At 29.9% G+C, this 27587-nt stretch overlaps 1 protein-coding gene across 8 annotated transcripts in view; it reads left to right on the top strand.

Moving 5' to 3' along the window:
- The window catches only part of LOC122715407 (Down syndrome cell adhesion molecule-like protein Dscam2), a 196705-nt gene extending 169752 nt beyond the window's left edge, over positions 1–26953 (top strand). For 2 of the 8 annotated variants that reach the window (XM_043937567.1, XM_043937566.1), the window contains exons 8-30: positions 3836–3980; positions 7509–7660; positions 8545–8817; positions 10489–10785; positions 13947–14066; positions 14572–14745; positions 14888–15038; positions 15334–15482; positions 15570–15701; positions 15814–16114; positions 17220–17398; positions 17466–17635; positions 17715–17853; positions 17959–18076; positions 18162–18613; positions 19107–19288; positions 19403–19796; positions 20081–20224; positions 20802–20987; positions 21734–21945; positions 23938–24091; positions 24163–24265; positions 25535–26953. In XM_043937567.1, coding sequence (XP_043793502.1) covers positions 3836–3980; positions 7509–7660; positions 8545–8817; positions 10489–10785; positions 13947–14066; positions 14572–14745; positions 14888–15038; positions 15334–15482; positions 15570–15701; positions 15814–16114; positions 17220–17398; positions 17466–17635; positions 17715–17853; positions 17959–18076; positions 18162–18613; positions 19107–19288; positions 19403–19796; positions 20081–20224; positions 20802–20987; positions 21734–21945; positions 23938–24091; positions 24163–24265; positions 25535–25787 — 4580 coding nt within the window. In that variant the 3' untranslated portion in view covers positions 25788–26953. Of the gene's footprint in view, positions 1–3835; positions 3981–7508; positions 7661–8544; positions 8818–9116; positions 9402–10488; positions 10786–13946; positions 14067–14571; positions 14746–14887; positions 15039–15333; positions 15483–15569; positions 15702–15813; positions 16115–17219; positions 17399–17465; positions 17636–17714; positions 17854–17958; positions 18077–18161; positions 18614–19106; positions 19289–19402; positions 19797–20080; positions 20225–20801; positions 20988–21733; positions 21946–23937; positions 24092–24162; positions 24266–25534 lie in introns of all 8 variants that reach the window. The other 6 variants (XM_043937572.1, XM_043937571.1, XM_043937570.1 and 3 more) reach the window with 6 other exon arrangements.
- Positions 26954–27587: the final 634 nt, after the last annotated feature.

The raw sequence follows: 27587 nt of genomic DNA, 5'->3' as shown, positions 1-27587 counted from the left end.
GACGCAGAGGAAACCAGTCAGAGGAGGGCCTTTGAAACAACAATGAAGTTAGCGTCTCTCGCTCGTCAGCGTCGGTAATGCACGGAATTTACGTCAAAGGGAATTCGAGCAAGCGGTACAAGCGGTATAAGGACGTACCGTGGCCTGGACAGAGCGAGCGAGAGGGAGAGATAGATGTACAAGGAGTGCAGAGGAAGGGGGAGAGAGAGAGAGAGAGAGAGAGAGAGAGAAGATTACCGGTTCGTTGCAATTTCACGACTAGGAAAAATTGCAGGAATAAAAGAGAAAGAGAGTTAGCCGACTTGCCTCTAATGCCAAGGGGCTAGTGGAAAAAAGTCGTTTCGGTTGACGAGCTGGAACCAAATAGAGACGAATTGCATTTCGATTGAACGTCTGGTAATCCTTGGAAACGATTTCTCTCGATCCCGATTTTCCTAATTTTTCTCATTGCTGAGATTTCAAAACTAGGGGAAAAATAAAAGAGGGGAAAAAAACTAAAGGACGAATTTGCGTATATTAAAAACGCGATCGCGAGAGCGCTGAATATTACATTCCCGTGAAAATTATGAATTACGGGACGCATTATGAAATTTTGTCTTCCTCGTGATCCCAAGCGCGCAAGCTTCGGTGGTATTTTGTCGAGCCATCGTGAATGAAGATTCACGATTTCGTGAATACCGTTTCGACGTTAATCTGGGCTGGAAACTAGAATATTTTTCTCTCGACTGAAATTTATTTGTGTTTTTTGAAATTTTTTTATGCGAATTCATATACACGCGAATCTTGTACCCACATACGAATATCTCATTATTTCTCGATACGCTTCAAGGTGATAATTAGAGAACTGGAATAAAGATAAAAAGCTTCTGTAAATATGATATTAAAAATGAAGCTTTCAAAGAGTAATGCTGTTCACGACCTAAAATTACGTTTTAAAATTACGTTTGAACTTTACGATCTATAATCATTATATGTGTATGTAACGAAAAATTTAAACATATATATATATACATTAATTAATTCGGTGCATATTTCAGAAAAAAAAGCTTCAGAGTTATGGCCTGAAATTTCGAATAACAACATATTATTCCAGTATTCATTTTCATACATGTCTATCCTTTATGTATTTCTTCACATATCTCATATTATTCTACTTATATTTTAATTATTTCTTTTTATACTTCATATCTTTTTATTTTTCTCATTTATTACTTATTCTTTTCTTTTTTTCAATATCATTTCTTCTTTAAGAATAGTCTTTAAGAAAATATTAGAAAGAAACGCTATGCGAACCAAATAGCTAGAGCTATTTATTTCTAAATAGAAGATCGTTTGACGATCTTTCAATAGTTTTTCTTCCTTTCCGAATTTCTACATCACGATTTTTCTATTTTTTTTTTATCATTCTCCCAAGACTGAATAAACATCGACTAGAAACGTCGTTTTATTGAGACCAGTAGACGGTCTCGTATCTATGTATTGGCGATCGGTAGGAAGGTATCGAAGCGAGATTCATCAATTTCCGTACCGATCCACAAGCCCACCATCTCTATTTGCTGCCTGTATTCATCTTAGACGAAAGCACTCTATCTATCACGGCCCTCTCCATCTCTCTAGACGACAGAACTGCCTTTTGTAACGGGACGCTCAAGCATTTTTAATGACGACGAAATCGACACTTTTAATTATAGAAAAGTCTCTCTCGTCTTGCTCCTCCTCGCATCGACCAAGAGACTCCGCTTCGATCTTGGACTTTTTCCCCAGTTCTTTGCCTTTCTCCTCCTGCCGTTATCCTCCTGCCCCCTCTCCCTCTCCTCCTCACCGCCTCTTTCTTTCCAGATATACCATTTCCATCTCTTCTAATTTCCCCCTCCCGTTCTCGTGTCGCTGAGATAGAAACATCGAGAGAGAAAAAATATTCCGGCGCGCTTCCGTCGCAGCGAGTCCATTGTCTTTTCCGTTTTCTATCGCGATGCACGGGAGTCAGCCAGCCAGCCACCCAGCCAGCCACCCAGCCAGGCGTAGTGCGGCTTTTAGAATCAAGAATTCGCCGTGGTCTTTCACGCTCTTGCCTCTTGTTCTTCCTTCTCTTCAAGCAAACGGGCAGGATTTTTACTTTTCCCGCTATCTGCCGTCCCTCGCGTATCGTTCTTAACGAGATGGATTCGATTGGGACACGGACGTTTTGTACTCATCGAATAATTATTTTTTGATCGAACTGATTCAATTCTTCCTTTTATTGTTATTTGTTAATTAATATATTTACATAGACGATTATTAATGGAGCATTTATTGTTGATGCTGATGATTTAACGTTATTTAATGTTGATAATCAATCAAAATAGGAATCTTTTTTTTTAATTAATTTATTACAGAAATATGCACAGTAAACAAGTTCTAGCTGAATAATATGTAGAAGTAATTTCTTAAAAAAATAAAAAGAAGAAAAATAGAATAAAATTTTCTCAACAAAAATTGAGTTTGAAAATTCTTGAGTTTGAAAATTATAAATTGGTTCTAATAATTTCTAATTGGAAATGAATAAATTATCGATACAAAGCTATTCTATATATGAAAATAATAAAAAATTAGAATTAATTTGAGAGATTAGAATTAATATAGAATTAATTTTATTTATTATCAATAATTTATTTTTGTTATTATTATTAATTTTAAATGTAGAATTATTTTTAAAAATTTATTTTTAAAAATATGCTTATTTTCATGTGTAGAATAATTTCTTATCAATACTTCATTTATATCTAGTTATATATAAATTAATCAATTTCTTGTTTGTTTATTTAAAAACTTTTCAAAATTAATTTTCTCGAAAATAAAATTTTGGACAAAAAAATGTTATTTTATTCTTTTTGTATTTTTTTTTTTTAAATGTTTTGTATTTGCTTGTATGTTTTTCAATTAGATATAATATAATAATAATAATAAAAATAATAAAAGTTCTGATTACAATATAATATTAAAAATTGAAAAAATTCTGATTTATGTATAAAAGTAATAGAAAAATATTCAATATAATTCAACTCAATTTTTTCAGATAAAATAACAATCTGTAAAAAAAATCTTAAGAAAACTTTATATAATATTATAATTTTATGTATATATGTAAATCTACATAATAAAATTACTGGCATTTAACAAATATTGTATAATTTGATATATATTTTGAACATCATATTTTTTACATATTAGTTGAATATCTGAATTTGATGTCACCTGCATAAAAATCTATTTATGATATTATATTATTTGTTGAAATTCTCGTCTTTTTGTAGTTTTATCTTCTATTCTGAATTATCTAGCTTTATAATTATATAAAATTATAATTATACATAATTATATTTTACAATTATCTATTCTATCCTAATCTTTTTAATCTGTGGAAAAAAGTTTATATTCATTCTATTTAAAAATTTATACCGTTTTATAATAATATAATAATAATATAATATCTAATAATAATAACGTAACGAGATCCAATAAATTTTATATCGCAAATGTCTTCTTTGATCTTTTTTCTCCATTTTATAGTTTCTTTTTTTCCATCAATGCAATGAAAATAGAAAGATTTCCCGCGAATGGAAATCCAATCTGTGTCGAGCAGTGACGTTAAAAAAAATTCCTGCTGGTATTTCTTTCGATATTTCTCTGGCCGGTTTCATAACCGCGCGTACTTCAAATGCTTCTTTGAAGTCGTATGAAAACACACGGCACAAAGTATATACTGCAATGGCAATCGGGAATGGTAATGGTGGTTGAAAACGAACCATAGAGAAATATATGTATACATCGGTGGCCTTGTTTTTTGATTTCGTAGATGCGCCACCGATGCTGCTGTATTCCTTCATCGAGCAAACGTTGCAACCGGGACCGGCTGTATCCTTGAAATGTTCCGCTGCTGGTAATCCAACACCACAAGTCACCTGGGCCTTGGATGGTTTTCCTCTACCGACCAATGGAAGGTAGGCTTCATTTAATTGTTCGTAACCAAACTCCACTATGTTCAAGAGCAATCAAATTGCTCGTTAATTATCCCATGTACCGATCTGATGGTACATCGTGAATTATATATAGGTTTAATTAATTTAATTTGATCGAATAGTTTGGGAGGAATGGATATTGAATTTGATAGATTTGCTATTTAGGGTAGTGATTATTTTTAATCAATATTATACTGAAAAGTATATTATAAATTATATTATAAGTATATTATAAATTATATTTTTAATATAAAATATTTATATTAAAAAATTAAATTGGAAGATTGGATATTTTTTGATATTTATTTTAATGTAAAATTATTAATGGCATTGATTTTTCTATGAATATGAGGGGAGGATTCGTAGAAATATTTCATTTGATGTATGAAAAGAGAATGTGATTTGAAAAAAATAAAGGCATAAAAACATTTGAAATCTGAAATAATATAATCAATTTTGCCTATATAATTCTTATGTTGATAAATATATATAATTACATAAGATATAAATATGATATTCCAACAAATTTTTTCATGATTTGTATGCTTAATTTTGATAATTAACATTTGAAAAATATACAATTTAATTTATTTTTAATCTTTTTATTAAAGGAAAATATTTATTTTTTTATTTTATCTTATTTTTATTGTTTTTTTATTACTTCTCTCATCATTTTTTTTTTATTAGTATCAGATTTTTCATATAATAATATATAATATCATCAATTACCTTAATTGCTATAACGTATCATTATGATAATTTGAAAATATAGTTAAAAAAATTTTATAATACAAAGTATCATTTTCAATAGAATATTTTTCATAAAAATATTTCAAAATATTTGTATTATTAATATTTTAAATTAAATGGAATTTATTAATGATTTATAATGTTTCTCTTAAATTCTCATATAATATATTATATAATATTACATATAATACATTATATAATATCGATTATATAATATCGATTATATAATATCGATTTTTGGCCACGAATATTTTTCATATGTATCATACAATGATTAAATAACACAGAAAATATTTTCTTTTCTATTAAATTTTTCCATTTTTTAATTTTCTATTAAATATGAAATAATCAACAAAGTTTTGTCATTTCTTTTGTAATAGAAAAATATATGATAAAATAAAAAAGTATTTATGCAACGTTGTTTTAAAAATACAACAATGCATTTGTTAAATTGTGTATTAAATCATATTTAGAATTATACATTTTTATGAATTTATTATATTCAATTACAATTAATTCACAAGATTCGTAAATAAATATTTTTATGTTTGTCTTTTAAAGTCATTTTTTTAAATTGTTATATATATAAATCTGATTAAATTTCAACAATCAAAACTTTGTTGATTATTTAATAGAAAATTAAAAAATGAAAAAATTTAATGGAAAAGACAATATTTTCTTATTTTCTTTTCTTTGTTATTTAATTATCATTGTATGTTATATATGAGATCAACAATCACTAAAATTAAAAATAAAAAGTGTTGAAAAAGATATCTTTACAATTTTCCAAAATCATAATTTTTACAAAATCAGTATTTATATATATTATAAAATATATATTATATATATTTTTTTTCCCCATTAAATAAGAATAATTTTAATGACTAAAAATCTGTTTTCTATTAATTTCAAAACTACAAAAAACAACGACTAAAACATTCTTGGTTACTAATTATTTAATCTTAACTTATTCTAATTAATCACTGAATTTCTTATTCGTATAAAATCCTACTTTAATGATACCAAAGCAAACACAGCACACATTACTGTCACGTACGGCTGATAAAATATACGCCATTTCTCCTTGGTCCGTCGCATAAAACATATGGTCATAACTCTTGAAGAATTGTTTTAACGCGCGGTTGATGCCTCGTAATTAAAATGCAATCTGCCTGTGGCAATGGTCGAGGACTCGCATCTGCACCGAGGCCAATTTCAATTTCAAGTGCAATATCTCGGCAAGAAGCCGGAATATTTATTGCGACGACACGGCGAAACGTCGTTGTGGCGGGGATGGAAAAGGCAAAAGGCACAAGAAGGACACGAGAGGATATGACGTGAGATTCTCGTAGGGGTTTAACGATAGATCGACATAAAAGATGCTCCATGATTCTTCAGCCGTGCCATTATATCGTCGTTCTTGGCCATTTCCTTCCTTTTCGACGAAAAGCAATTCGTGTACCGGTTGCCTCGGGATAAAACGCGCAATTCACATACATGTTTCTTTGTAATTACTGTTTTCCACAATACACGCAAAATTAATAATTTCGTTGGAAATTGGAATACTTTGGATGGGAATGCGCATTGCGACGCAGTAAATTGAAAAACAATTTCTCTTATTGGAGAATAGAAAGTTATGTGTCTTTCTTCGTAAACAAAATTAATCGTAATTGAAAAAAAAAATAATTTGTTCATTAACTGGGAGAATTTTGTTGAAATTGCGTAGAGAAGTTTACTTGTGAAATATTTATTAATTTTATTTTACATTGATATGTTATGAAAATTGAGACTGAAAATTGAATAAATATAATAAATTAAATTTCAGAATAAAAATTGAATATTTGCTCGAAGTAAAAAAATTACAAATAATTAGTAAAAATAATAATAGCATATTTATAATCAGATCAATTTTATTTTTTTTTTGTAATATTAATAAACAATATCTTAGGAAATTTAGTGATAAAATTCGTATTTATATTATAATTTTATGCTTTTTTACAATCTTGTTGTTTTCAATGCAGAATAAAATCGATTAAAACTTATTTTGTTTAATTTTAAATTATAAATTTTGATTAATAATCAATTTCTTTTTTAAAAAAAAATAAAATAAAATTTGTTCTGATAAATTTAATATTTGACAATTCCAAATTTTTTAAAAATCTTTTCTTAAAATCTTTTCTTTTTTTGTTCTATTTAAATTTATATAAAAGAATCAGTCTCAATTAAAATTGATTAAATCTAGCTTCCAGATAAAATTAGTTAAAGTAGTTAAAGTAAAGAAAAGTAGTAAAACTTCGTTATTGTTAAAACCACAGAAATCCATCAATATTCAATTTAACCAGTAAACTCTCAAAACTATTGAGAAATAATTTAAAGTTAGAATATAAATTACCCACTTAAAATAAACTTTTCTTCATCAAAGTTTTCCGTTTCATTTTTTCTTTTTTTATGTATATACTTTTTTAAATTAGTTTTAATTTTCCCTAATAAAATATCGATATTTTTAAAATTAATTACTTAAAATCAATGATAATGACAAGATATTGATAAAGTTTTAATTGATCATTAATTGATTTCAGATTTTAATAATATGAATAGATAACAATAATAAAATAAAATAAATAATAATAATATAAAATAAATAATAAATAAAAAAAGATTAATTAATATTGTGATATAAAATTTCTTTGTTAAATTAATTGTTTATTTATTTAAATTATGTATGAGTTAAAAAAAAGAATTTTTCATTAATATTCGAAGGTTCATGATTGGTCAATACGTAACAGTTCACGGCGATGTTATATCACATGTCAATATCAGCCATGTGATGGTGGAGGATGGAGGAGAATATTCTTGCATGGCCGAAAATCGAGCTGGGAAAGTCACTCACGCTGCTCGCCTCAATGTTTATGGTAAACTTTATACTAAATTCAATAACCAAAATTCATATTATTTAACAAATTGATATCCTTGGATAAAATTTCTTTAACTTATAGTTTAAATTTAAGTTTTGATTTGAATCTATTGAATCTATTAATTCAAATTGTTTAAATAAAATAGAAATAATAATTAATATGAATAAATATGTTATTATAATGTATAAAATATTTAATAAGGATTAACTTGATTATTAATCATTATTAGAACGTAGGTTTTAATAATTAGAAATAAATAAATAGTATTATTATATGTGTTTTCAAACATTTTGTTACACATCAAATTAAATATTATTTTTATATAAAAGAAAAAATTTTATAACAGTTGTTAATTCTGTATAAAATTTGCATTTAAATCATAATTTTGTTACGTAATTTTCTTTACAAAATTCTATTCTTGAAAAAATAACTTCATTATAGAAATAATGTAGCATTAATTAATCAAATATATTGATATTAGCATAATATTAGCATTCATTAATCAAATTATTTCTAATATAAAGACCAATAAGAATATTACTAAAAAATATTAATAAGAAATATTTTAGAAAATTAATTGGTAAAAATTGTGTTTATAATTTCATTTTTTTTTACAATATTTTGTTTTCAAAAAATTAACTTTAGAATAGCAATAAAAAATATTTTTGAAAGTAATTTAGAAATAAAATTTTACATATCCATATCTATAATAAATAAATATTTCATTACTTTATTATTAAAACACATTTTAAATAATGAAGATAATAATAATTATTTTATTTTAATAACATTACTGAATATTCAATAATTATTTTATATTTCATAAATTTCAATCATTTTATTTGTTTTTCTTATTTATAAATTTGTTTTTCTTATTTCAGGTCTTCCATACATTCGACTAATTCCAAAGGTTACCGCTGTTGCCGGTGAAACTCTTCGTTTAAAATGTCCAGTCGCTGGCTACCCTATCGAAGAAATCAAATGGGAACGAGCGAATCGCGAATTACCAGATGATCTTCGACAAAAAGTGCTTCCAGATGGTACCTTGGTCATCACGAGCGTGCAGAAGAAAGGCGATGCAGGCGTGTACACGTGTTCAGCGAGGAATAAACAAGGACACAGCGCGAGAAGATCGGGAGACGTCGCAGTGATCGGTAAGACATTCGTTCGATCCGTTATTCCACGATTGTTCCAGATTGTTTCGATTCGAAGCGGACGACATCAAGTGTGGAAATGGTTCGCCATTATCAGATAGAATAAAAATGAAGCAAAACCGGATACGCTTCGAGCAATGTTTGCAAAAATGAAAAAAGAAAAAAGAAAAAAAAACGGAAAGAAAGAAGACATTTTCTAGGATTCTACGATGAGGAGAAGGATGTTCCCGGATGACGTGTTATAGATCTTCGCCTATGCTTATCGAGTTCACAAGCTGTCGTTGTTGTTATTATTCCAGTTCCTCCCAAAATTAGCCCATTCACGGCAGATCGTGATCTTCATCTCGGCGAACGAACGACGTTGACTTGCTCGGTGACGAGAGGCGATCTGCCTCTCTCGATCTCCTGGCTCAAGGATGGACGAGCGATGGGCCCGTCGGAGCGAGTCACTGTCACCAATATGGACCAGTACAATAGCATACTGATGATTGAACATTTATCTCCAGATCACAACGGCAACTACTCGTGCGTGGCCCGTAATCTGGCCGCAGAGGTATCACACACGCAGCGGCTTGTGGTTCATGGTAATCCTCCTCTAGGCCCCCTTCATTTTTGCCTGACGACCGCCTGCCCGCCCGAAATTTGAACGAGTGTCGATCGTATGAGTGCGTACACGGTTGCCCACACTCGCGAATGAACTGCGTGAGGATCTCAAAGTGCTGTTTTTCCCTTCTTCGTATTCAGAAATCATAACCATGTCAAGCGACTAAATAATAACCATTCGACATCTTTTCACACACGTTTCTTCGTTCTCGCTTCCTCTGGAAACATTGATGTTTTAGCGCTATCTCACCGCTGTAAATAGCTTTCAACGTGAACCAATTACAATGAAGATGTGTGATCGCACAGCTCGTTAAGTTCTTACGCGTTCATTCGAGAAGGAGTCTTTATTTTTTTATCTAATACAAAGCCATCAACGTTATTCAGGAACGTAGAGACCTGGTGACGCGTTACTTCATGACGGCTCACGCTTAGCGTGGCTCATCCTCCTGCACGAGACCTGCCACTATCATCTCCTACATTTCTCCCTTGATCCAAATTTCGACTCTTCGAAGAGAGATCGCTTTACGATCGAATCAAAAAATTAACGATACAAAATCATTCGCGCTTTGTTCTGCAATATATTTCGACAAGAATTTGGCCGCGAAAAGAAAAGAGTTTTCACTTGGAAGAATAAAAATTTTCGAAGGGTCGAACGAATGCTAGCTCTTGCGTTGGGAACGACCGTATGCGGTGTGAGTGTGCGATGCCAAGTTAAGTGTATAAGGTGTTTTAGGGCGGCAGGGGCAGGTCCGCGGCGGGGCCACCCTCTCTCTCCTCTACATTGCTACGTTACTATACTGCCTCTATTGTACATATTCTACGTATATATATATACATATTATATTCTATATATATATCTATACATATACATGGACGTACTACTGTCTATATATATAATATATATAAACATACCGCTACTATATAAAAAGAGAACATATATATATTTATACATATATATATAATGATTACACATGTACCTGGTACAAAAAAAAGGTTCTTGCGTTTTTTTGGTGCCATCTTTTTCTCGCTCTCACGTATGGTTCTCTCTTCTCTCTTGACCTTTTCCAGTACCCCCTATTATTGAGCCATTTACGTTCCAAGAGGGACTATCCGAGGGGATGCGGACGCGGACGGTGTGCGGGGTCGCGGCGGGTGATCCACCCTTAACTATATCCTGGCTAAAAGACGGCCAAAGCCCTTTCCCTTTGCCGCCGAATCTTGCTTCCGCAAACATCTCCCAACTGGATCCTTATTCGAGCCTCCTCAGTATAACGAACCTCGCGGCCGAGCACTCCGGCGACTATACCTGCGTCGCCGCGAACCCCGCCGCCGAGGTCAGGTACACGGCCAAGCTACAGGTAAAAGGTAACTAGATGATCGGCGACCCTTTTCCATCATTATCCTGAAAACCTAAAATCGATCTGATATATCATTATCTTTCTATCGATCTCGACGGAAACCTTTCTTATCTTATATTTTATATAGAGAAATTTTTTTTTGCTAAAGTTTTTTTCTTTTCTTTTTTCTTTTTTTTTTTTAAACGAATAACGAGTGCTTTGTTTCTAATAAAATAATTTATTTTTGGATTTGTATTTGTTGGATTTTATTTTTAGAATTTAATAATAGTTTGACGAGTGTTTGTTACTTGTTTTTTGTTCGCAAACTTTTTAGAGAGTTATTTAGCTGAGTTTATTGTTAACAACTTTAGTCCAGCTATTTAGAATTTGTAATTATTAATTAATTTTTGGTAGATATTTGATTAAGCGTATTTAGTAGTATTTAAATTTAGTATTTAAATATTTTTTTTGCCACTGAAAATTTTATTGCGTCTTAAGAGATTATTGAGAACTTGAAATTTAATAAACGCAAATTCTCCAACGAATATGTATTTTACAATAAAAAATAACGTCGAGGTCGAGATCATCCTTGAATATCCTGATCCAATTATACATCTTGAAAGATTAAACAAATCCATCTTTATCCGAATTGCCATAATCAATATCCGTAATCGAATCATGTCATAATGCTTTACTAATTCGATTCCTGCATTACCATCATTAATCGTCGTAGTGTTCTCGTACGAATTAAAAGCAAGCTACAAACTAATAATCCTGAAATTATAATTATATATAGAGATATGAGATTAATCATTATGAGAATTTATTCGTAGCGAGATCACGCACGTTTCATTATCGAACCTTTTAAATTCATTGAATCCATCCTATTCTCCTTGAAATCCAGAAAATTCCCTGTTCCTCAGACACAGTGTGTATTACATTTACGTTGCTTTGGCTCTCTGGGAATGCGTCGGTATCTCGTGGACCCCCGAGGTTTGCTTGACTTGACCGAATAATAAAGGTAACAGTTTGCACCTTTCCTTATTTTTACTCGTTTTTTAAAACGGAGCAAGCAACCAACCAACCAAGCAAAACTAAAAAAATATATATATAATGACAATGATAATGGCGATGTGTACGAACAAAAATGAAACTCTCTTCTGGCCTGCGTGCGTGCGTGTATGTGAGCATCAATACACTTTTATTCTGCATGCTCTTTTTTACTATGACATAGCTGTGATTTTTTCTGTCTGCATAATATATTTATATATATATATACCTTACATGTTTGTGTACATAAATTATTATTACTTATATATATTTTAAGTGTTTTTTGATCACCCGAGTACGAGCACGTGCCACTCTGCTCACGACCAATAATCTTCACAGAACCTATGCGCTGGCTCTTCTTTGGGCTCGTTGGAAGGCAACCTTTTTTCATTACACTTTCTGCATGCTTTTTTTTCACTGTCTTTTCTATTTCTGTCACGCTCTTTTTTATCTTTCTTTCGTGATAGCAAAACGCATGGGGCACGAATACAATCGACTTTCCATCTCGAACATAAATGAAAATAAATACAAGAAAAAAGAATTATTAAATATTCATATATTATGTACACATATTTGTAAATTTGTAATTCTCTTTTGTAAAAATATAACGTCAACTGAGGTAAAATATCGAAAGTAAAGATATACGTACCCCGTGCAATTTCTAATTGCGAATTTTCGGTAATGTAGGCTAGTAGTACGTATTTATGATTAATTAAATTTCGTATTCGTCAAACTAGTCGTTAGAAGCGGGTACTTGATATATATCTATATATACATATATATATTATTATTCGCCTATCCACGATATATATATCTATATATCTTTCGGTCTTCCGCCGACATGCTCTCATCCATAACCTCACAATCTCCCGCCCAATTTGCGCCTTTTCTTCTTCCGAGAGTTCTACTTGTTTCACGCCACAATTGAACGACTATCTTATATATTTAATGACACGTTATATATACACACATTTACATACCACTTGATCTATATACACACACATATATATATATCTATATATATATTATATTGTCGCACGCGTTAATGCGTGGCCGGTATTTGCCGTCTTGTAAAACGTTGGAACTCCCACTCACAGTATCTCGCTTGTGCAGCGTTTTTCACCACCGTAAAAAGTAGAACCCGCCAAACAATACACCCCAAAAAATACATAAAACCTTAAACTCTCGACACGTCGATGCGCGGCGTACCGACGTAGGTCGTATTACCGTTGGAGCTCTCACTCTCTCTTACATCCGGTGTTTGTCGCAATTTAGACGATGCACACAATTAGTGGTGATTTCGTTTCAGCCGTAGCTAGATATACAGAATCTCGATAGATGCTTCATTCTGCACTGTGTACCTTTTTTTTTTTTCTCTCTACTTTTTTTCTTTTTTTTTTTATTTTTTCTTTTTCGTATGTCTCCTTTTTGGGCTACGTATGTACGTTTATGGTGTATCGAACGAACGCTTTTACATTGATGATCCTTTAGTAGAAGCAGAAAACAAAACCGTCATTTAATTTATTCCAAATGATTCTAGATAATCGGTCGAACAGGTTTTGCACGTCGCGAACGTCTCGCATCGACACGTGACCTCCACTTCCATACTTGAACCTCACCCACGAACCTTCATTCACTTTGATCTTAATGTCTCTATCACTTTTTCATTACGTAAATTTAATCATTTTTTTTTCTTTTTCCACCATATATAACGGATACTCGAGATTTATCAAAATTTCTGTCGCGAATTGTAAATTTTGTTGCGCATGTAAATAATTAATATTTCTTATAAATAATTTTCGAATAAAATTAATTAAAGAGAGAAAAAAAGAAATAGAATGAAAAAAAAAAAGGAACGATGATTCCTCGTCGACGACAAGCGTCATCGTTTAACGTTCTCTTTGTTACTTTCACTTTTGTACAGTGTATATTTCTATCTCATTTTGTACATATATATATATATATATCTCGATAATGCAACGATGCAACGCCATACCGTCGACGAGTTCGTCCTTTGACCGCGCTTTTTACGACTCTTTCACGACGTACCTGTCTCTAAATCGCTAACGACCAGTAAAAATAACATAGACCGTGAGTAACGCGACGGACTTCTCTAAAGCTGTCTGCTCTGGTTTTCAGTACCTCCACGATGGATCGTAGAGCCTACGGATGTTAGCGTTGAAAGAAACAAGCATGTCGCTTTGCACTGTCAAGCGCAAGGCGTGCCCACCCCTACAATTGTATGGAAAAAAGCCACTGGTAAAAAATTTATTATATCAAATAAAAATATCAAACAATGTAAAGAATTATTTAAAAGAATAAGAATTAAAGAATAATTCGAATTTAAAATATATTTAATATAATATAAATATAAATATATTTAAATATTTTATATAAATGATTGTAGTTAATATTATTATTAATATGATAATTATCATGTATCATGTAACGAAAATTATCATGTATCATATCATAAATAATGTCATTTTAGAAACTTAGTTTCAATTGCAAACAATTATTAATTATATATTAATTATATATTAATTCGTTACTACTTTAATTAATAATAATTAACTAAAAAATTACATTATTTGCAATAACTTACAATATTAATATAATACAAATTAATATAATAAATGACTGGTACAAAGAAGTTTTTCTTTAGTTTGACAAAGATATATTCTAATTATAGTAGTTTGAATATGCATAATAAAGCAATGATTTCGTATTTCACGAAAAATTTTTCTTTATCTGAACAAAATAGGAAGCAAATCCGGAGAGTACGAGGAGTTACGAGAAAGAGCGTACACGAAAATCCTCAGTAATGGTACGCTGCTGTTGCAACACGTGAAGGAAGACAGAGAAGGATTTTACCTCTGTCAAGCGAGTAATGGCATTGGAAGTGGAATTGGCAAAGTAGTTCAATTAAAAGTAAATTGTGAGTATCTCTTTGTTAAACGTAGAAATTGAATAACCATTTAACAATATATAAAGTCGCTTCTTTTTCAAACGATAAATTCTTAACCGTAACAAAGTCAACGCAAAATTTACTAGAATTTCTTGTTTTAATTTCGTATTAGCTTCTCCATATTTCGCGGCTCCATCGAGACTTGTCACTGTGAAGAAAGGTGACACTGCAACTTTGCATTGCGAAGTACACGGTGACACACCGGTCACCGTCACTTGGCTGAAAGGCGGAAAAATTGAGTTAAATCCCTCGACAAACTATCGGTAAAACTGAAATTAGCTAGAACACTGTTGAATGAAACTCCCTGAAATTGTTAGAATCTTGTTTTCCAATGTTTAATAGAAAAATGTTATTTTAAAGTTTAATTAACTTTTCATCAAATTTTGATTAACTTTGTTTATTTTGTTTGTTATTTAGTGATAAGTGTTTGTGTTAGACAGAAAATTAAACTTGTAAAAATTTGAATTCTAATTATTTTTTATATGATTGACTATCTCTTATTATTGTACTATGAATATTGTAAATAAATATTTTACAATTATTTTATTACGTGCAAAGAGTTACAGTGAAACGTGAGGTAACACCAGATGGTGTAATAGCACAATTACAAATTTCTTCGGCCGAAGCGTCCGATAGCGGCGCCTATTTCTGTCAGGCGAGCAATCTTTATGGTCGTGATCAACAATTGGTGCAACTCCTCGTACAAGGTACAATATTTTATCGAGAAGGATGAATATATCTATAAAAATATTTGTAAAAAAAAAAAAAAAGCAAACTATTTTATTCGAATCTAGAGCCACCACAACCGCCAAATTCTTTAGAAACAGCTATGGTTGCCAGTCGAAGTATTAATGTAAAATGGCAACATAAATCGCAAGACACCACCGAAGTGACTAAGTACATTTTACAATACAAAGAAGGCGATGGTGATTATTTTACATATATCTTAGAGAAAAAAATATATTAATAAAAAAAAATACAAGTAGAATTATGATTATAATTGATTTAATACTTATTAAATAATTTGTAATAAAATAGCTGGAATATGGCAACAACAAGAATTCACTGGGCCACCTCTGCCATATGCTGCTCTAATAGATGAATTGAAACCGGCAACTAGATACACTATACGCGTAATAGCTGAAGGACCAGCAGGTAGATCAGTACCTTCGGCAGAATTGATTGTCAGAACAGAGCCACAAAGACCAGCTGGACCCCCGATTAATCTTGAAGCTAGGGCTTTGTCCTCCTCTGAAATTTTAATCACTTGGTCACCACCATTGCCTGAACTCCGACACGGTGACATTCAAGGATTCAATGTTGGCTATAGAGAAACAAGGTAGGAATGTCAAAGCAGAATAATCAATTTTGTGCCTATAGTTACCATATCTGGAATAAAATTCATTAATCAGCTTCCAATATTTGTAAATTGTTTATATAAATATAATTAATTAATTATAAGTATGTATTTATTAAATATTTAATAAAAAAATTATATATGATAACAACAATTATATATGATATAAAATAATATATAGTGATATATTCTAGAATATATTCTAGAATGATATATTTAAAAGAGGCCATTTAATGTTTCTATTTATTTGGTATTAGAAAAAAAATATATCAGATCAAAAAAATATATCATTTCATTTTAAAAACCTTTAAAAATTAACCTTTTTACGTATCTACGTAAAATTATTTATATAAATTACATATTCTTCAATATTATAGAAGTTAAATGTAATACATTTTTTTTTATATCTTTAACAACTGAAATATTCACATTTTTTTATATGCTTCATTTTATATGCATATACAGAGTTTTTAAAAAAAACAATAAATTATTTTAAATTAGTTTTTATCATTTACGAATATTTGATATCGTGAGTAAATTTCTTTACAACACATTGAATGTAAATAGAGATTGATTTAGAAGCAGAAAATTGTCAATGTAAAATAATATTTAAAGATACATAATGATATATAATGATCTATAATATGGAATTGTAAGTTTTATAATGAAAGAAAAACACATCGAGCATTTATTAAAAAGAAGAATTTTTTATTTCGTTTGCATTTATTTTAAGTAATCTTTGTTGATATTAAATAATAATTTTGATATTTTTCAGCTTCACAAATTTCTGAATCAATCGTTTTTTTTTCAATGAAAAAATTCATTCGTGATATCGAATGTTCCTCGATGATAAAAATCGAAAGAATTAATTTCTGTTGAAAATTTATATTGATTGGACATTTTTTGCTCAATAATTATATAATTATATAAATCCTTAAAGTCTCTCTTTCTTTTAAATTAAATATTTCATAATTTATTTAATTTGTGAAACTGTTAAACTTTGTTGTTAATTTAATTATACAAATACTTTGAAATATGTTGAACTGTTTAAGTTTAGAACTCCATTACGTTATCAATCTTCTTTCAGCTCGTCAAATCCCTCGTATAACTTCAGTTCCGTGTCCGGAGACGGAGAAGAAGGGGGTGCAGAACTTCGGCTAACAGGGCTTCGACCTTATACAAAGTACACTTTGGTGGTTCAAGCGTATAATCAAGTTGGTTCTGGACCACTTTCCGAACCTTTGCTCACACAAACAATGGAAGATGGTAAATAATGTTCTTAAAAACGCAAAGCATCAGAAATTTTCTTAATAAATTATATATAATTATTTAGTTCCCAGTATACCACCTGAAGATGTAAGATGCGCTGCGTTAACTTCGCAATCCCTTCAAGTTTCTTGGCAACCACCGCCTAACACACACAGCAATGGTATTATTCAGGGATATAAATTACATTATGAGCCTATTTTGGCGGACATGTGGCGCAGCGTCGATGAAATGGAAGTAAGCATAAAAAAACATTATAATATCTTAAGAAATATCTTAAGAATTTCTTCGATGCGTTTTTTAATTTTCGTTTTAGGTTCGTAAAACTAGCGCTTTAACCACTGTTCTCACGGGTTTAAGGAAATATACGAATTATACTATTCAAGTATTAGCTTTCACTAGAGTTGGGGATGGGGTACCTACGACCGTAACGTACTGCCAAACGGAAGAAGATGGTAAAGTTTTTCACAAGCTCAAAATCGAAAATTGATATGAATAAAAAAATTTAATAATTAAAATAAAAATTTAATAATTAAGACATTTTCAATTTCTTCGTGTAGTGCCAGGTAGCCCAGCAGATATAAAGGTGGTGGTTAGTTCACCACAGGCACTTTTTATCTCTTGGCTTCCACCTTTAGAACCAAATGGAATTATTACAAAATACAATTTGTATACGAGGTAAAAACAATTATGTTAAAATTTATTAATATAAAGTATATATTACAGTACGATTATTAAAAATATATATATATAAAATCAATAGAGTCGTAGATGGTCGAGAAGAACTGAATCATGGTAAAAGAACACTGCCAGCAAAAAATACCTATTTTGAAGCGACTGATTTACAACAACACGTAGAATATCAATTTTGGGTGACCGGTAGCACCCGTGTAGGCGAAGGTCAAAGTTCCAAAGTAGCTGCACAAGTACCAACCAATCGAGTACCAGCGAGAATTACGTCTTTTGGTGGCCACGTAGTGCGACCATGGAGAGGATCTGCCACCCTGGCTTGCAACGCGGTTGGAGATCCTACCAGAGAGTGGTATAAAGGTCAGGGGGAACAAATTCGCACCGATTCAACGAGAAATATACAAATTTTGCCATCTGGAGAACTCATGTTGTCAAATTTACAATCACAAGATGGTGGAAATTATACTTGTCAAGTGGAAAATGCTCAAGGCAATGATAAATTGCATTACACTTTGACCGTACAAGGTAAGTTTAATTTCTGGAAACATAATACATACTTTTTTTTTCAATTTTCAATTTTCTTCCAATCTAACAGTGTTTCCATTATTCAAATCAGTGTTGGAAATTATTTTTGTGAAACTTTGTTCAAGATTTTCGCGTTTTGCTTTATAACGCTTTAGCATTAATGATGAGTTCTTTTTTCTCGAATTTTATGAAACAATAAAACGTAATTTTATTTATTATTTAATTTTATTTTGTTCTTTAAAAAAAAATAATAGAAGACATTTTTCAAAAAATGTGATAATTGAAAACATTAAAAACATTGCTATAAGCAAACGACTTATCATAGACTGACAAAATTTAACTTGTTCGTAAATAAGACTATATAATATTTGCATTCTTTGCTTCACGATATTGTTGAAATAATAATAAAAGAATCATTCTATGAATTTTATTGATAATACAAATTTTTAAAAAATTTTTAATGTAATATAAGAATAATCCTTTTTATTCATAGTGCCACCTAGCGCACCTGTTCTTTATGTAACGAGTTCTACATCGAGTAGTATTTTATTACATTGGAAATCTGGGCACAATGGTGGTGCTTCACTCACAGGATATACATTGCATTATCGAACAGTGCACGGGAATTTAGACGAATTACAATTATCTCGTCACGCTACAAGTCATGAATTAAAGGTATAAGATTTTAAATAAAAGATTTTCAAAATTTAATGTTCCAATTAACATATTTTGTTTGAAACTTATCAATATTGAGATAGATCAATAATTCAGCGCTTTACTGATTGTTAGGGTCTCTTATGTGGCAATACATATCAATTGTACTTAACATCTCACAATAAAATTGGAAGCAGTCCATCGTCACCAGTTCTCTCAGTTAGAACTCAAGGACAAGCGCCAGGAATACCAACTGCCGCAACATTCCTCAGTCCAAACTCGACCACATTAGTTCTTAGACTTCATGTGTGGCCAGATAATGGTTGTCCAATACTCTATTTCACAATTCAGTATAGACCCATCAACGAATTTCACTGGACATTGGTGTCGAATAGCGTGAAAATGCAACGACGATTTATTGTGACAAATTTACAACCAAGTTCTGTTTATCAACTAAAAGTTGAAACTCACAATGTAGCTGGTAGCAATCAAGCGGAGTTCACATTCGTAACATTGACGAAGGAAGGCGGTAAGCTTAGTGATATAGCTATTCTTCTTCCAAATTGAAACCGAATCTCGTGTGAATTTTAAATAATATGACAAATTTTTCTTTTTTTTATAAATTTTTATAATTTCAATGACTATTTCTCAATCGTCTCAAACAGTTAATTTATGGATGAAGAATAATAGCATGCAATAGTTGATGAAAACTAAACTTAGAATAATTAAAGAAGATCAACTTAATCAGTCTGGTGAAAATATTCAAATTGAAAGAATTATATCCAAAAGCACTGTGTTCCTGAAACCTTGCAGAACCTCCACCTCCAGAACTATCAAAACGTGGAATTGCTTCGACCGTACCATTTTATGCGGATGTGAAAGTGATGCTGCCTCTGATTGTTGCCACTGTTGCCTTAGTTGTTGCTGTTGTGATCGTAGCTCTTCGCTGGCGAAGCAGTAAGTTATTTTAAATCTGAATTAATTATTAATTAATTATTAAATATAATAGTTAATAGTTTATAATATTTAAAAAGTCTAGCTAATTTAAGGTTCACAAAATAATAATATCGCTATTTTGAAGTAAATATTAACATTTAAAAAACATAATAAAATAAATTATTATAATTATTACAATTAAATTAAAATTACTATAATATTTAATCATTTTTATTTTACAATACAATATTTATTCGCCTATCTTATTCGAATTCAATATTCATATTTTTTTGTACAATAAAACGTTTCGATATTCGTCCAAAAATCCAATATCCAGTTGTCAAAAGTTTCTTGCTGAATAATTAACTTTCTGCTATCACAATAAAAGTTTTTCAATAAAAGTTAAATTCTGTTTAAAATTTTATTCATTCGATCTCGAACTAGAAGTTGAAAATCAATTATTTCTCTTCAATTTTTGAATAAAGCAATATTTGTTTATTTTTCAAGAATATATTAATAACGAATATAGATTATTCCATTCTATTATTTTATCTCGTTTAGTCCAATCTATCTGATCTTGTATACCTTTGTACATTAGGATATCTTGGGGATAGAATGCAGCGTCCCATGAAGGAATCACAGGAGAATCAACAAAATGCGGAAACCCAAAGAGAACGTTATTACGCGACAATTCACAAGGTGGCTTTACAACAAGCGGCGAATACGGGTGGAGGGCCCGACAAGATTCCAGGTGAACCTTTGTTACGATACGGACGACAGCCAGGTTTGGTACTATAATTGTTGTTCAGGTAAAAGTCGCACGCGTAGCGCTGTCCATTCGAAGGGACAGTTAGCGATCGATTACAGTTCACAAGCGAAGATGGATCATTTCCACATCTTCCTTTCATCATTCTACACCATCTATTTTCTTTGTGCACTTCATTGCGAACGATGTTGAATGTTTCATTTATTCTTCACCATATTTCGTTCAACATTTTATCATGCATCGCTTTTACCTTTGCTCTAATCATCCTCTATAATTCTATAGGATCATACCCCCTTAGAACGCCATGTTCATTTTTTGAATAATTAACGAGGAGAACTCATTAAGAAAATATACAAATATATTTATAAATAATATTTTCTGATATAGAGTATAATACAATTTATCCTTTAACAGATAAAAATATATTATGATACATACATTTGTAAAAAGACATCTTTACATTCATAATTTAATTATTAATTTATTCCATTCTATAATTTTAAATATACTATTTTTTTCTACCTTTAAATTAATTTTAATTCTTAGAAATATTTTCAATTCTATTACAAAAATATTAATTTAAATAATATTCTCTTTAAAATATAAGAGTTCTCCTCATCGATCATAGTTGAGCATTAAAAATTAGAAAAGTAATGAAATGAAAAAAGGATTATTCTTTGTGATAGAGTTGAAAATTGATAGTCGCATAAAAAATTCATCCCGACGCGATTTGAAAGGTAGGCAATGCCTCTGATGGGTTACAGAGACAGCGGAGGACATCTCGCCGTACGCTACGTTCCAGCTTTCGGAAGGTGGCGGGGGAAGCCTGGCAGGGTTGGGAGGGTTGGGAGGACTGGGAGGCGCGGCGGAAGCTTCAGCGGCCGGTCTCCACCCGAACAATACTCTTCTTCACAGTTTCATGTATCACGAGCACGCCATGACCGAAGGATGCGCAAGCCCTCCACCTGCAGCAGCGGTAAGTCTATATAAAACAGCAAATTTATGTAAATTGATTTAAATTAATATTTAACAAAATAAGTAAAATGATGTTTAATAAAAGTAATATTTAACAAAATAAATATCAATAGTTTGTAAGTATTCTGAAAATTTATAAGATTATCAGATTATATTTAAAAAATATTAGTAATAAGTAAGTAATAAGATCTTACATAATTCTTACATATTTTTCGTTGATATCTAAAAATCTATTATTATCTGTATTTTAGCAATATTTAAATATATAATACTTTCATTAGGAAATGGATATGAAATTTCTCAATTGGATAATCAAATAATTTTTTAAAAATTAGGAAAATCATAAAATATTTTATTAGATACTTTTAATAATTTTTAAGATGAAATTTAAATTTCTATTTATGGATATTAAATTATTAATGGATATTGCAAAATTTAATAGAATATCAAATATTCTTTAGATGAGAATAATTTTCTTTACGCTTTATATTAATATTTTATAAATAGATTGCGGATGTTTATACAATTATAATATATCATATATAACATACATTATAACATATCAAGATATATGTATAAAATGTATAGATTATACACATACAATAAAACATATCTACAAAGTAGTTATAAGTAAAATATATATAAATTATTCTATTATTATCACTAATTATTTATTATAATATTTATTATGAATTATTATACATGATTCTAATTTTTACTATATTTTCGACAATAAATTATTTAAAAAAATTAAAATTATACATCAAAAATGTTTTTTTTATTGACAATATCAAATTATATTAAAAAAAAAACATATTCTATTTGAAAAAAAAGAAAATCGATTTTTACTCGATCATCTACAAAAAAAACTAATAACACAATATGCATTCTTCGAAATAATCCAAATATTTATCGCTGTAAATAATGACAAAAATCAAAATAATTTGAATTCATTTGAAAATGTATTGGAAAATGTAATTTGGAAATCAAAAAAAATATGGAAAACTTAATTAAGTTAATTTATTTATTTATTTTTTTTTATCAATTATTTTATAATTTAGTTTAAATATTAATATATAAAAAATATAACATATAAAAAATATGTACAATATACAAAACATATATAAAATATACAAAATAAAAAATTTTTTAAATCTTCTAATGATAAAACACATATTTATGTTTTTCGTATCAAATTTGTTTTCCTATAAAAATATTATGCATTTGCATGAACATTCATATTTTATTTAGAAGTCAATAATCTTTTTTCAATGATAATTTATTTATTCTCATTAAAAATTTTCATAAAAAATATTAACAGTTGTGATNTTAATAGTTGTGATAAAAAAAAATAATAATAATAATAAGATAAAGATTTATTTAATATAATTTAAAGATTATAATATTTTAATATATTGTGATTTACAATGATGTAAAATAAAAATTATAGTGTAAAAACATTCTTAATTTTTAAAATGTTAAATTTATTTTTTTAGTATTTAAAGAAATGTCAAGAAAAATAATATACATAAAAAAATAGTTAGTAACTCTTTATAAATCTTAATATAAAAAAAAATTAAAAAAATATTTTCAAATTATTCAAAAAGTTTCAAATAATCACTAAATATTCATTAAATAGATCTTAATAATACTTATTGAACTTTTAAATATACAAAATTATATATTATATATTTCTTACATCTCTTCTATTATAATAATTCCATATATATATTTACATATCATATATTATATATTAATTTTTGCATATTAATTTATATTTTACATATTGTATAAATAAATAAATAATTTTTATTATTTTAATTATTCATTTAAAATGATTCGATGATATTTCTTATGAACTTATAATTTATTTGGAAAATATAATGAAACGTTTCTCTTTGAAATTTGTTATAGTTTTACTATGTAATATAAAAGTTATTATATGATAATCTCATTGATAACTGTTATACAATATAAAATGTATGTCATGCAGAGTATGAAGAGTGTTTCGTCGAGGAGACGACAACAGAGAAAACAACAAACGCCGGGCGATGTCGAGAGCGACGAGAGCGAGTCTGACCCAGATCAGTTGACGAGCTCTCGCACAGAGTCTTCCAACCAGCTAGACGCTGGCAAACTCAAACACAGTACGCCTAATTATTCACTTTGTTATCTTATGATCAATAAATTCGTGAAATAATGAAAATTCTTCTTTTAGTTCGGGCCGTTTCCGATTTCATTTACCACGGTACGTCGAGCACTTCTTCGGACATCTCACCCATGTCAGAGCAGAAGTCACTTCCTCGAAGAGGACGTTCTAGGTAATTTTTTCATAAGTATTTGAATAATTAAATTTTTTTTAAATCATTCAAATAGAATAGATAGATTCATTAATCAAATTATCATTCATTTCATATTCATAATTCATTCGTATTCATAACACATCGTACAGAGCATAATTTTATATTTTACAATCGATAATAAACAATTTTCAAATCTTAATGTAAAAATACTTGGTATATGTACAAAGAAAAAGTAGTAATTATAGAGATTAAAATGGAAAAAAATAAAAGTTGATATGCAAAATTATTGAAACTTAAACAAATATTATTAAATTATTTATTTTTTTCAATTTTGCAATAGATGAAAATAGAATGCGATAATGATGTTTTATTTTACCATAGTGTTATTTTACAAAACAAAATTACAAAATTAAATTTATAATTTGAAAAATAAATACAAAGTAAATATTTAAATAAATATTTTATTTAAAATAAATATTTAAATAATAAATATTTATTTATTATTAAAATAAATATTTTATTTAATATTTTTTGCATGTCGATTTTACGTATGTTTTAATCTTTAGAATCACTCCTTAAATTTTTTTTGCTATTTTATCCAAACATTTTGAATAATGAAAATAAAATGAAAAAAATTAAATTTATTACAATACATTTCTATACAAAAATTGACTATTTTTATACTGTCATTATATTGTAATGTAGAAGTAATTTATTTAATTTTATTTAGTTTTTATTTAGTTTTCCTTTATATCAGAAACATGAATATATAAATTCTTTGTTTGAGTCATGAGTTGTTTTTTAATATTTAACTTCAATTCACAATGATAAAAAAATATTTTATAGTCAAATTTTGAAATCATTAGCGTTTCAAGAATATTAATCTCAAATAATTGTCTTTTATTCTATAATATAAACTTAAACTAATATAATATAAACAAGTATCTTTAAAGAACGATATGATATATTTAAAATTGTGAAAATTAATTCTTAACAAAATAGAAGAAATTAAACTTATTCTACAATTTTTAAAGAAAAATGTATATAAAAACGAGAAACGTTTCTTATATCTTACAGATATAAGATCTTAAAAGATAATAATTCCAAATTCTCGAACAATCATAAGTCGCATTTATTTTCATAAATTATACACCATCATCCAAACGAAATGCTCTGTACGATCAGGATTCGACAGTCGAAGAAAAATCGAAAAAAAAAAAAACAAACAAATTCATGCAAATCATATTTTCACCCGTAGTAAGTTCATTTCTTTGGCTGTCCCGTAAGATGGCATGTTCCCAGCAGGAGCTCTCTACGCACATTGTTACCGCCGATATCGGTCGCGGAGACCACGTTCGTCGGAGGCAATCAGGGAAACGTAGTGCCAGGGAATGGCGACCGTTCCGACAGGCCGGAGCTCAGCGAGGCCGAGTGCGATATCGACTCCTTGAAGAAGCTGAAACTCGGTTTAAGAAGCTCCCTCTGGTCAAGGCCGAGCACCCAAAATAATCCTTCCTCCGACTACTCTATCGCCGTTTAATTTGCCCCACTTTCTTCATTCTATGTGCCTCCTCTACTTCCCATATTGGACACGATAAGCCAAGATATCTTCGTTCTTCTTCCCTCTCTTGATCCCATGGTCCAAGGAAAATGAAAATCCATTCCTATCTGATGCCTTTGGCGTCAGATATTTCGACGTGATTAAAATTTAAAATTTAAAATAAAGAAAAGGAAGAAAAGAAAAGATGAAAAGATAGGACTTGGTAGCGCGTAACTACGCGCGTCCGTTTCCCTTTTTCTCTCTGTCGATTATATAGATGAAAAATTAAATTATATTCGATTGATCGGCAGATGAATCGCTTGTAGATAACGAAGAGAAGTAAAAAAAAAAAAAAAAAAGGAGAAATTTTAAATATCACGAGATTCATCGTATCACGTAACACATCGTATCGTATCGTTAATAATTTCGAATGAATTGTTATTATTTATAAGTCCAAGATCTTCGTTGAAAGAACTCGAACGTAACTTTTACCTTTCTCTTCTTTATCTATGACGCAACGATATATAATTACATATATATCAGTGAGTGCGTGTGCATGCGTAACGAGTGAATGAGTGAAGAGATTGAATGAGTTAATCGGGTGTGTAAGAGTGCGTGCCAAACGACAATTTGCTCAGACTCGCTGCGACTCGTTTGCCGGCGGGCGACCCATTCGAGACCAAAGACTTAATCGTACGAGCAGAGCACGGGAAAGTCCTTGGAGCAGAATCGTGGAAAATGGCGTCGCATCGCAAATTCGTAAGAATCTAACGTTTCCATCTTTCTTTCGAACGTTGGACGATCAGCTTTGAAGCATTTGCATTTATTTACGTATTTGATCACGATGTCGCGTATAAATGGATACGTGATACGTAATTATCGATAAGGTTATGAGGATGGGACGGAACGTGATTGAGAAAACGTTTACCCGACGACGGTGAAATTAATCATTGCGTAACTAATTGCTGCGATTTAAGCAACGTGTCACTTCTCACACGTCAAACCGGGAGCATTTATTTTGGTCACGCTGGCCTACACCGTTCGATCCTCGATTCTATGTAGATCTTCGTCGTTATTCTTTGCGACCACATTCCTAAGTTTCAAACACATACCTACATCGATTCGATCATTACGAAACACTTTAAATCTGAAAAATCTATTCTTGATTAATATTTTATAAGTTGTAACGAATAGTATATAATACGTATATTTTTGTAATTTTTTTTTTTTTCCTTTTTAAATTACTCTTTTCAATCTATTTAAAATCTTTTATCATTTCTATGTCTCGAAATTGATCAATCAAAACGTATTCGAAGAATATTTGATAAAGTCTTTTATTTTAATTTAAAAAAAATTTAACAATCAGGTAAATTGATTTATCGATAAATTAAATATTAATGATTAGAATTTAAAAAAGTTCATTTAAAGATACAATTATTTTGTTAAATTTTATGTAACTAGTTTAAACTTTTTCTTTTTTTAATAGACTCTCATACTCTCTTCGAACAACAACGAATCTTAATAAATAATTCAAAGCTCGTTCGTAACGTTCGTTGCCGAAAGAAGCGATTCCTTCAATCCGTAAGACTGATTTCCTTAATCTTCGTTCGATCGACCGAGCTCTTTCACAGAGTTCATATTTTATAATTTCAACGTATATGCATACGGATCGACGATAGGCGTCGTTTTCCGCTCTCGATTCGTGCTCGCCTCGTGTCCAGTTGCGTACGTGGTATTAGAATCGGGATGCAAGTTATAATAACCTGAGAGAAAACCGAGGATGACGTTATACGCGAAAAA

Source organism: Apis laboriosa, unplaced genomic scaffold, assembly GCF_014066325.1.
Source record: "Apis laboriosa isolate Shangri-la unplaced genomic scaffold, ASM1406632v1 scaffold35_cov144, whole genome shotgun sequence".
NCBI classification, from domain to species: domain Eukaryota; kingdom Metazoa; phylum Arthropoda; class Insecta; order Hymenoptera; family Apidae; genus Apis; species Apis laboriosa.
Note: the sequence above shows the minus strand (reverse complement) of the source record. Positions and strands in the feature narration are given on the sequence as shown.